This window comes from Tamandua tetradactyla, chromosome X (assembly GCF_023851605.1).
Source record: "Tamandua tetradactyla isolate mTamTet1 chromosome X, mTamTet1.pri, whole genome shotgun sequence".
NCBI classification, from domain to species: Eukaryota; Metazoa; Chordata; class Mammalia; order Pilosa; family Myrmecophagidae; genus Tamandua; species Tamandua tetradactyla.
This window is the reverse complement of record NC_135353.1, coordinates 172953846-172966306: the sequence shown is the minus strand read 5'-3', so window position 1 is coordinate 172966306 and position 12461 is coordinate 172953846. Positions and strand designations below refer to the sequence as shown.

General features: G+C 45.5%; 1 protein-coding gene across 1 annotated transcript in view; it reads right to left on the bottom strand.

Moving 5' to 3' along the window:
* Positions 1 to 813: 813 nt before the first annotated feature.
* The window catches only part of ZBED1 (zinc finger BED-type containing 1), a 195816-nt gene continuing 184168 nt past the window's right edge, over positions 814 to 12461 (bottom strand). The window contains exon 7 of the mRNA XM_077146248.1: positions 814 to 1167. Within this exon, the coding sequence (XP_077002363.1) occupies positions 964 to 1167 (204 nt within the window). The 3' untranslated portion in view covers positions 814 to 963. The remainder of the gene's footprint in view (positions 1168 to 12461) is intronic.

Sequence of the window (12461 nt, the reverse complement as noted above, 5' to 3'; positions counted from 1 at the left end):
GTTAGGCACATAAGGTGTGAAAAGTGCTGTGATGCAGACCTAGGATACCGGACAGATGGACATCTTCACAAATGATGGTCTGGGTGGGAGATTCGAGAAAGACCCATAGGTGGTAACTCCATGGTGGGGGGCATGTCCTGAGACCATCCTGTCCCTAAACCTCACCTACAAATCCCTTCTGGAAGATCACCCAGCCCTCAGGGTATTTGGTCTGCAGTCCGTTTATCAAGCCAGTGTCTGGCCATCATCCATGGACGTGGCACTGGGTAGGATGATGTCTGAGGGCCTTAGGGAGTTCCTGTAGGCTGGGTTTATCTGGAGAGGGCAGCTGTGCAGAGCTGTTGGCTGCATCCATTGTTTGGGGACAGACGGGGGGACAGCATGAGCTCATGTCGGATTTGGGAACATGGATCCAAGCAGGATCTCTAGGGAGAGGAGGGGGTGTGGGAACAAAACGAGAGGAGACCTCACAAATGTCTAGTCCCCAGACATATGGGGTGCCTTTGAAAGGGCTCCTCTCATTGTAAGCCTTTGTACTCAAGCCTCTCCAGGCCCTCTGTCCCCACCAAGAAAAACCCCACATTTGCATCAGAGGTTTTAATCATTCACAACACCCACAATTAATCAACCACTTATTGACACCAACCATGTATTGAATCAAGATTCATCGCTGGACCGCTTAACCAAGGCTCCTCGGAACGCATCTCCACCCTAATCCACTGTGATGGCATTTTAACTCATTGCATCTGAAATGACCCTATTTCCAAGTAAGTTCCCACTTTAAGGCACTAGGCTTTAGGACTTGAACATATATTTTTGGAGGGCACACTTCAAAATACTTTTAATGCTGTTGCCCACAGAGGGCAGGGAAGAAGATCTTGGAATTTTGAACAACAAGTGAAAGCACCAGGGTTTTTCCCAGATGGAGAGCTGGTCAAGGGCAATGCTCTCCATCCCCAGGAGCTACCCCGCGACGGCATCCTGGGTCACGTCTGGGATGCCGGTCATCTTACAACTCCTGGACCATAGCTGCCGCTGCAGCTCCTTGTCATACGTGAGCCGGAGGGATGTGGTGGGCTTCTCATTATAGAGGTAGCGGCCGCCAATGCCTTCCAACTCGGGGGCAACTGCTGCATAGACAGAGGTCCAAGCCCCTTCCTCTGGGGTCTGGAGAAAGAGGAAAAGAAATCCAGGATGAGTCAACTTTCAGGGTGGCACACACACCATCTTCAAAGTTCATGAGTATGCCATTGGATGGGCAAGATGTGTTCCTGGGGTTAAAAACGCATGCAGAGAGAAGGAATGTGCAAAAACCAGAGATCTGTTCTGTTGGATTTTTTTTTAACTTTAAGTTTTGAAATACTTTAACATTTATAAGACAGTTATATAAAACACACACAAACCCCAACTGGTGAAATTCAATATACCTCTATCTCCCCAGATACCAGATCCACCAGTGATAATATGTTGCCAGAGTTTGCATCATTCTATTATCTATCCATCCATCAAAACATCCAACCATCCATCCATCCACCCACCCACCCACCCACCCATCCTTCCATCCACCCACCCACTCACCCAGCCATCCATCTACTTGTCCATTCATTCACCCATCCAACCATCCATCCATGCCTCCATGCACCCATCTGTCCATCCAACTATCTATCCATTCATCCACCAATCAATACATACATACATAAATCTGCCTACTAATTTATTCTTTGAACACTTGAGTGCAAGTTCTATGCATTATTTTCCTGGAACATTTAATATTGTCATGGATATTTCCTAAGAACAGGGACATTTACATATGTAATCACCTAAAGTGCAGTTATCCAGCCCAAGAAATTTAACATTAATATAAAGATTATGGACTATATTCTAACTTTTCCCCTACATCCCAAAAATGTCCTTTTGCACATTTTCTCCTCTGTTATTAGATCCTGTCCAGGATCACTCATTACATTTAATTGTCATTGTCTCTTTTTTGTTCATTCTTTTTGTGATCATGGGAACTTATATATATGTATACATTCTCCCATCTCAACCACTTCCAAACTCACCATTCAGTGAGATTAGCCACATTTGTACTGTAGTTGTGCCCTTGAACAGGGGTGGACAGTCAGGCACTTTCCCTGGGATGTTTCTCAATGGTATGTTCATACATTTTGATAGTCAGACAGATATTAAATTCCTTGATGTCAGCATTAATTCTACTGCTCTTTATTAAACTGGAATGGCAATTTTTTTCACTTGAATCAGATGTGCACTCCACTTGTGTTTGGTAAACAGTATTTGGCAAAGAGATGAAACATCATGGCATCAAAGAAGTTCTTGGTTTCTGTGCTGGTCTGAATCTGTGGTGGACCCCAGAAAAGCCATGCTCTTTGATCCTCATTCAATATTGCTGGGTGGGAGCATTTTGATGGTTTCCATGAAGATGTGACCCACCCAATTGTGGGTGGTAACATTTGGCTAGATGATTTCCATGGAGGTATGTCTCTACCCACTGAAGGTGGAGTTGCTTACTGGAATCCTTTAAAAGAGGAAACATTTTGGAGAGAGTCCCTTTTGGTAGAGCCACGTGAAAGCCAGCAGACGCTGCCGTGTTCGCCATGTACCCTTCCAGTTGAGAGAGAAACGCTGAATGTTGTCAGCCTTCTTGAACCAAGGTATCTTTCCCCGGATGCCTTAAATTGGACATTTCTATAGACTTGTCTTAATTGGGACGTTTTCTTAGCCTTAGAACTGTAAACTAGCAACTTATGAAATTCCCCTTTTTAAAAGTCATTCTGTTTCTGGTATACTGCATTCCAGCAGCTAGCAAACTAGAACAGTTTCAGTTCAACAAGGCGAGTTACAACGGAGGATCTGAGCTTCCATGGTTATGAGCTTATGCTTGGATGAAACATAAATTTCAAGCAGAAATGAGACTTTTCCAAGACTGGTGCTTTTGCTCTAGCAGCAACCCTGGAACACACGGTGTAATTTTGGGGTACAGTTGACCTTTCTTGGGTATGGTTAAATCTCTCCTGTGGGGGGGGGAGGGGTGGAAGGAGCAGGGGTGATGGTGAGCCAGATGGAGCATCTCTGGGACTTAGATGGGGGACCCTCATGGGAACTAAAGAGCCTTTACAGATACAATTCAATAATGGAACACAATTGAATTCCATCTCAGCTTCTTATCAACATGATTAAAGCTGTTTGGGAGCTTATCTCTTCCAATCAGTTTTGGAAATCTGCTCAACACATCCAACCATGGACCTTCTTTTAAGCTCTCTTACTTCCCTAGGGCTACCCTAACAAAATATCAGAAACTGCTGGTGGTTTGAAATATCAGCAATTTAATCTCTCACAGTTCTGGAGACTTGAAATCTTGGTGTGCACAGGCTGTGCTCCTTCAGAAGCTCCAGGGGAGATTTCTTTCTTCCTCTTCCAGCTCCTGGTAGCCCTGGGTGCTTCCTGGCTTGTGGCCACATCACCCCAATCTCTGCATCCATCTTCACACATCCTTCTCCTTTCCCCTTGGTGTGGGTCTCTTCTCCCCTTCTCGTAAGTGAACCACTGGATTGGATGAAGGACCCACCCTAATCCACTGTGATGGCATTTTAACTCATTGCATCTGAAATGACCCTGTTTCCAAGTAAGTTCCCACTTGAAGACACTAGGCTTTAGGACTTGAACATATATTTTTGGAGGGCACACTTCAACCCACAGAAATTCCTCTAAAAGTCTCTAATAACAGGATTACAAGGAATTTACTGAGGTTAGGAACTAAGGCATCGTTCCACCCTCTGGGGGCACACCTGTACAAAAGGGCGGTTACTGCAATGGAAAGTACCAATGTCACTTCAGGTGCTTCTAATCCGGCTAAGGAAAGTTAAAAAGAAAAATGAATAGCAAAGCTTTCTTTAATCTCCTGCACCATCTGACAGGCAGAGAGGAAAGCTGCGATTTGGCTAAGAAAACCCCACCTCTCACATCTCCCACAAATGTTTTGGGTGTAGCCCCAAAATATTTTTAATGGTGCTGCAATGGGATGCAGCTGAGTTCAGCTCAGCTAAAACTTTCTTTTGAGCTTCTTGGGTCTCATATTTGATAGAGAAGTTCTCTGATGCCCATAGAGAAGAAATGAATTTGCTTGGGGAACTTGATGTGTCTGTGAATCTATCAGGAGAAGCTTGAGGTTTTGCAAGAGCCCAGGGAAGGAAAAAAGTATTATCGGAAATCTCACGTCCTTGGGGGTTGAGGTGGGTGGGAAGGAGTTGTTATGCGTTGAATCATGTCCCCCTAAAAGAACCGTCCAAGCCATGATCCTTGTCCCATGAATGTGATGTTATCTGGAGATGGGGTCTTTGAGGATGCTATTAATTAAGATGAGGGAAAGGTGGAGTAGGAGAAGACTCAATCCATCATGGCTGGTGTCCTTCTAAGGAGAGCAAAGTTGGGTACAGACAGAGAGATGGACAGAAAAAAGAGGCAGCCATGGAGTTTGGGAGAAAAACGAGCTGCCCACACTTTGATTTTTGACTGGCAGCCTTCAGAAGCATGAGACAATAAAGTCTTGTTGTTTAAGTCCCTCAATTTGGGGTACTTGTTTCATAGCAGCCCAGGGACCCCATGTCAGGGGTAGACACTGATGAGGGGAAGGAGGTTGTTCATTGTATCTTGGGCTTCCTGGAGGCCGTTGTTTCATCTCAGTGCAGAAATGTAGTTCTCCATCGAGGAGTAGAAAGAAGAGGCAACTTCTGCAGCTCACATAAGGGCCTGGAACTATTTACCAAAAATGACGTTGAATGGATGCATCTTCCAGGAACGGTGGCAGTGACTGTGGTTGTCCAGGGAATGGTGATGGATTTACACAGATGGATGCACTTGTCTGTAAGTCTGGTGGGAGGTCAGCCACTAGCCCCTCAAGGAAGGGCAGGGCTCTCTGGGGGTGGGTGGGGCTCCAAGTCCTTTCTGGAACCTTCTCTCACTCATGTTCTACCACGTCTTGATTTGACTGTGGCTGGCGAGGAGACAGAGTGTGAAGAGCTCTCCCTCTGATACTAAGTGAGGAGAAGGGAAAGGAGGAACCCAAACAGTGGGGGAGAGAGCCTCTGAATCTCCGGAATTTTTATTCACATATCCTGAAACCCTCCACGGAGATGTGGGTTGAGCTTGAGAACTTCCAGTGTCTGGGATTTCCCAGGAGGATCGTGGGGTTTTGCAAATGAAAACGTCTGCCCTGGGTGGGTGAAGCTCAAGATCAATGAAGCATGGAAGGAGGAAGGGAAGGGAAAATGGGGGCAAGACAGAATGGAGCAGGGAGCAAAGGGCTGGAAGGGAGAGACCACCACATGCTGCCGAAAGCCAGGTCCCACTTCAGAGTTCCTTAGGTACCCACCCCTTAATCCAGAAGGAGGTTTCGTTTCTCTGCCCCACTTTCTCCAGGCTCCACTGTGTCCTGGATGCATTCTGCCCTCCCCTGGGCAGGATCCGTCCTGAGTATATGGAACTGGCCTTCCCTCCCTGTCCCCTCCCATCTGTGCGAGGATTCCAGAAGGGGCAGCAGGGCTGCAGCCACCTGTTCCATCAGGGTTCCAGGAGAACTCGGCTCCAAGTTGGTTACTTCCTATTCTGCTGCTTGAGACCAGGTGACCACAAAGGCAGGATGGCATCAGCCTGGAGTCTCAGCAAAGAGGAATGGTCCCTGGTGCCCAGGACTCAGCATCTGCATTTTTGTGGTGTCCAAGTCTTTTCCTTGTATTGCTTCCAATGTGATGCTGCTCCTCCTTTGCAAACAGACTCTGCACTGAGCTCCTGGAGAGCATTTATGCTGCAAACCAGCCGTCACCTACAGCCCGAGTTCAGACGACTGTGCTCAGAGCACCTCACTGTTATATCGGCTGCATAACTCTGAGAATTACCACCAGCCCCAGACTCCTCGCTGCCCCAACTGGACTCTGCGGTCACTCCTGGGCTCTCCCTTCAGGCAGATAAATGCTTCCCCTATTGGTAGAGTCTGGGGCTCCAATTTCCCCCACATTTTGAAAATGCTTTGGTTGGGGTAACAGTCCTTGTCACAGGCATATCTTCTTGGAACACAGGTATGGCCATTTTAAAAAGCATTTTATTTATTTATGGCTTTCCGTGGTGTGTTCGAAATGAATTTGGGATGCGCAAGTGAAACAGCATTGCACCAAAAAAACAAAAACAAAAACAAACTCACAGCAATTGCCACAGCAGATGGAGAGGATGCAAATAAATTCTATTTGGTGGTGTTGTTTTGCAGGAAACCTCAGTGCAGCTGTGGGCATCGGAGTTCTGCTCCCACAGAGAAGGTCAGAAAAAAAAGAGGCCTTTCTCTACTATCATGCACCTTTGAGAGAATGAACCACATCCTTTATCTACTATTGTTTGCCTAAATGGATCATTGATATTTGGTTAAGAAAAAAGCAACCTCAATCATTTGCAGCAAACGTCAAAGTCTGGGTTTGTCATGAAGAGGGAGGAAATGAGTTTTAATTTGCAATTATTTAATTCCTAAATGGTTTGCCAGCTCATGAGATAAACAGTTTTATTCATTTTGTTTTTGTCATGCCTGGTGTCACATGCATCACCTATCCAGTTACATACATAAAGGGATGGTGTCTGAGATGAATGTTCACATGTGTGCAAACACACACACTCTCACATGCACACACTCATACTAACGTGTGCAAACACATACACTTTCAAATGCACACACATATTAATGTGTGCACACAGACACTCACACACCCATACTAATGTGTACACACATATTTGTGCGTGTACACACACACTCAAATGCATACACACACTCTCATATGCACACACTCATACTAACATGTGCAAACACATACACTTTTAAATGCACACTCATACTAATGTGTGCACACACTCTCACACGCACACACCCATACTAATGTGTTCAGATATTCGTGTGTGTACACACAAACTCAAATGCACAAAACACACACTCACATGCACACACTCATACAAATGTATGCACACACACATACTAATTGTGCACACATATTCGTGTGTGTACACACACACTCAAATGCACACACTCACATGCACACATTCATACTAATGTGTGTACACACACAAATGTGTACACACATATTCGTGTGCACACACACACTTAAATGCACAACTCTCATATGCCCACACTCATATTAACGTGTGTAAACACATACACTTTTAAATGAACACACTCATATTAATGTGTGCACACACACACTCACATGCACACACCTATACTAATGTGTTCACACATCTTCATGCGTGTACACACACTCAAATACACACTCTCACATGCACACACTCATACTAATGTATGCACACACACATACTAATTGTGCATAATATTCATGTGCGTACACACACTCAAATACATTTGCACAGATATATGAGTCCACACAAATACTCATGTGCACTCACACACCCACACTCACATGCTACCTGAGTTTCCCAGCTGCTATGACAAATACCACACCCTGGGTTGGCTTCAACAGCAGTGTGTTTTGGTTTGCTAAGACTGTCAGAATGCAATATACCAGAAGTGGGTTGACTTTTACCATGGAGATTTATTAGCTTAAAATTTACAGTTCTGAGGCTGTAAACAAGTCCAACTCAAGGCAGGAACAGGATGATACCTTCTCTGGGGAGGGGCTGCTGGTGAACCGGGGCTCTTCTGTCACTTGGGAGGGCACATGGCACATCTGCTGGTCCTTCTCTGCTGGGTTTCATTGCCTTCAGGTTCTCAGTGTGTTTCTCTTTCTCAGCCTCTGTCTCTCTCAGCGTCTCTTGACTGTTTCTGACTTTTACCTTCTTAACAAGAACTCCAGGAAGAGGATTAAAACACACCTCGAAGTGGGTGGGTCACATCTCCAGTGAAATAACCTAATCAAAAGGTCCCACCAACACTAGGTCTACACCTGCAGGAATGGATTAAAAGATCATGATATTTTTCTGCAGGACACAACTGCTTCAAAGTATCACAAACAGGGATTTATCAGCACTTGGTTTAGAGGCTGGAATGTCTGCTTCCTCCCGAAATGCACAGTGTTTTGCTGGTTGGTGAATCTTGGGTTCCTTGGCTTTTCTATCCCATGGCGATGTCTTCTTCTTTCTCTTCTGAGGTCCGCTGACTTCTGGCTCCAGCTCTTCCCTGTGATTTCCTCTACACTTGAGTTTCTTTTGCCTCTAAAGGTCTCCAGTCATCTCTATGAAGACCCACCCTATTTAGTTGGGCCAAACCTTAACTATAAAAGAATACCTTCAACCGTCCTTGTTTGCAATGCATTCGCCCCCACAGGAATGATGTAAGAACATGCTGTTTCTGGGTCATATAATTCAGTCTCCCACAGACGCACACACACATACTCCCATCCACACTCATACACATAGAACTCTAACTTTTGGCATTTACATGCATCCTCTGCCGGGACGATGACAAAGCATAGAGCATCTGGGACCTTGGTTGGATCACAATCGCACTTTCCCACACGGAGTTTGGAAAGATTCGACAAAGGGAGATGAGTAAAATGGTGCTGTCACATAGAGAAATGGCTTCAAATGGTCAGCTGTCACCGTGACAAGGGTAATGACTTGTCACGTACTATTACGTACCAGGGGTCATGCCCGAGGTCTGGTGTGCCCGTTTCACAGAAGACCCAAGGTGCAGAGACATTGAGTCATTTGCCCTCATCACACAGCAGATGGTCAGTGAAGATGAAATGCAAGCCACAGGTTCCCAAGTCTCTTTCCTCTCACACATGTGTTGTCTCTCAGAAATGGATAAGGAAAGGATGATATGCAGAAAGAAGAGGGGCTTTCAGAAGACTTTTATGGTAGGAAGTGACTTGGAAGGAAAGGGCTGACATAGTCATGTAACAAAAAAAAGGAAGCTGTCCAACACAATAAGCTGCTGCTTCTGTCTGCACAGCCAGCACCACACAGGGTCCTCTCTGCACTTTTGGTGGGAAATGAAGCAGAACGTACAACTGACTCCTGTTCTCTCGACCAGATAGGAAACGTGTGAATGGTTCCATGGACTGGACAGTTCTCGTCGCTGCTGCCCATTTCTGTAAGCCCATTCCTTTCTAGGAAACAGACAATTAGATGCACAGTTACCTGCTGTGTGAAGAGCTTGGGGTGGGAGGTGCTTGAGACACACAAATAGCTGCCCACTGGAAGTCCCCTTCCCAAATCAAATCCATTTCCCCATTGGCTCTGGTAGCTCATTCCATCTGGATTAGGAAATCCATGCAACCTGCCAAAATCAGCATCTCCCGCACGGAGCTGACTGATGGTGGTACCACACCTTCCTGTGAGGTCCTTCACAGCTGCTGGAGCCCAAGTCAGCTCCCAGGCTGTTTCTGACCAAAGGGTTTTGTGGGTTCTCATGATAGAGGGTCCTACAGAAAGTCCCATCATGCAGAAAAGACAAAAGCTCCAGGATGTTATGCTGTCCTCAAAGCCATTTAATGAGGGCAAAAGCAGGGAGCTTTGGGTTGACAAGAGAGCCCTCCATTTCCCTCCAAATTCAGCCCCCTCCTGTCTCCGAGAAAGCCTCTCTCACAAGGTTCGTCCAGAGCAATGTGCACCCTGAACCCCTAAAGACTTCTTCTGATAGCCACAGAGCCCTGGTCAAAGCACCTTTTACACACATCTCACAAATGCCCATGTGGACACTGGGGTGACACTAAGCCCAATATTCAATGCTACCTTGACATCTGATAAAAACGTGTCTTTGAGTGGTTCAACTCCGGGATGCCTTCCTTGCTCACATCCCCCATAAAAGACATATCCTGGTCCCACTCCTGGCTGTGTGGGTGGAAACCCATTTGTAAATAAGACCTTAGAAGATGGTATTAGTTCAGGTGTCCCAAATCGAAAGCGGGTGGGCCTTAATCCATTTGGGCTGCCTCTTTATCAGCAAAGGAAATTGGATGCCAAAAAAGAGCTACAGGGAATGACTAGAAGCTGGAAGTCAATGGAACCCAGAAGAAAAAGGAGAAGATGCCGCCATATGCATTGCCGTGGGATGCAAAAGCTCCCCAAACATTGCTGGCAGCCAGCAGAAACCAACCCCAGGGAGAAGCAAGTCCTCCAGCTTCTGAAACCATGAGCCGGTGAATTCCTGTTGTTTAGCCAACTCATGGCATGGTAGCTGTCATAGAGGTTGAGAAGATGGTCCCATAAGCCAACAACCCTCCTCATCACGGGGCAAAGGGGCAGTGCCTGCTGATTCTTGTCTTGTGGGCTTCAGTTTCCTGCCACAATTATTCAAACAAGCCAATCCTATCTTCCCAAGGAGACAAGGAGGCACCATGCCTTTCTGTTACTCCCAAACCTGCCTCCCTCTGCCTCCACTGGTTCACTCTGCTCTCAATATCCCCAGGAGACCCTGCCAGGTAAGCAATGGCTTCTTTTCACAGGCTGTGAGAATGTGTGACTCGTAAACTGATGTCCATCTCACCTGCTTGGTGTTAGGTGTCATAGCTAGGCCATCCAGGAACCCTAGGATGGAAAACCGTCTGTCACCAATGGGTCCAAGAGGAGGCGAATAAAACAAACACTTGGAGGAAGGGGTGACTATTGTCCCATTCTACAGAGAAGGAAATGGAGGCAAGGGAACTCTAAGAGAGGTGGCCACAGTGAGGCAGCTTTGACTTGCTGGAGCTAGAATTAGAACCCAGTCTACCCTGTGCAAAAGTATGATGCCATGCCACCTCTCTTAATTCCACCTCTGGCTTATGCTATTCTTTTTTTCCTGGTCTTTCCCTCTCTCTCTCTTTTCCCGTCACCCGCTTTTTTTCTTTGTTCCTATTTGTTTTATTTTCCTACTATAATCGAGAAGTTAGGATTTAACAGATGATTATGAGCACTGAACCATTTTATAGGTATTTGTTTTTCTTTCTCTATATTAGAACAGTCAGAGGGAAATATCTGAAACTTCTGAACTACTAATCCTCCTGTCTTGGGTCTTTGATAATGAATGTATAACTATATGGCCTTTATCTGGTGATTGGCCCCCATTTGTACCTCCTAATCCTGTTTTTCAACCTTAGTGTCTTTTGATCAAAAGGATAGCCCTAGCATTTATGAATGAAGGGCCTTGAGTGAGCCCAGAGCTAAGTCACCCCATTTCCTACACGATCTTGCTAGATGAATCTGAAAATACCCAAAATTGGCCCATCTGACATGTGTGGTAGCTTATTATAATACTAAAAAATCACACCCCTCATCATATTACATCCGCCATTTTCTTATACACATTCTGTGACTCAGCATGTCATCAATCTGTGCATGATTAATAATCAGATCACCTCTAATTACATCATCTAGGACCGCTGTGCTCATTATTCTAAAACCTGGATGGTACTATAAAACTATCGGAATGACTGCAGTTTGGGGAGACAGACTTTGGGCCAAGAGGCCATCTGCTCTCCTGCTTTGAGCCTAGTAATCAACTCTTTCTCTCTTTGAAACCCTGGTGCCTCAAGAATTGGTCATTTGATCACGGTGGGCAGAGGACCTCCTGTTTTTGATTGGCATCACTACTTATCTCATGTTTTTAACCTACAACTTATGGCTCCCTGGGCAAAACACAGAGAACGGTGATCAGGCGAGCAGCGCGTTGCCCATAAATCCAAGAGATGACGAAAAAATGGTCACAAGTGCTAACAAGGCAAAGCCACAGGGAATAACATCAACGAGCTTTCTGTTGGGTGACCTCAAAATTCTCTTCGTGTTAAAGCTGTCGACGGTATTTCATGACACATGAGCTTATGCTTGGTGACGTTTCTTTTCAGGAAGCAGAATTAGTTATGCTTCCCTTTTCTGTCCCCAGGCTTGCTTTCTGGCCAGGTATGCAAATGTATTTGTTTCCTAAATATGACCGGAGGTTGGCTTTGGGTGAGAAACTCCATGCTTACCAGCCCCGAACATGCTCAAATGGCAGCCACGAGAGGTAAACAAGGCACGTCATCTCCCTGAATGTTTTGGGATAAAATACACAGGAACACAGTCAGTGAAATCCAAAATTGTCCTTCCCCAAAAGGAAAATATAGCTTTTGTGTCTGGCCCTAAAACAATGTCCCCCTGTCTAGAGTTTTCTAAATTGGATAGAGGATTTCGTACATACACAAAAGACAAACAGAAACTGTCCTGATTAAATAATAACACCCCAGTTCACTCCCTCCATTCCTAGTAAGTTCTAATTTATGAATTTGCCTATTTTCGATATCTCCCACACGTGGAAACATAGACTACCTGTCCTTTGGCATGTGGCTTCTTTCAATTTGCCTAAGGTTGTGACGGTTCACACATGAAAAGGTAGCGTGTATTCCTTTTCATGGTTGAATAATATTCCTTGTGTGGATGGACTCTAGTTTGCTTATCCATTCATCCACCGATGGGCATTTGGGTCGCTTCCCCATTTT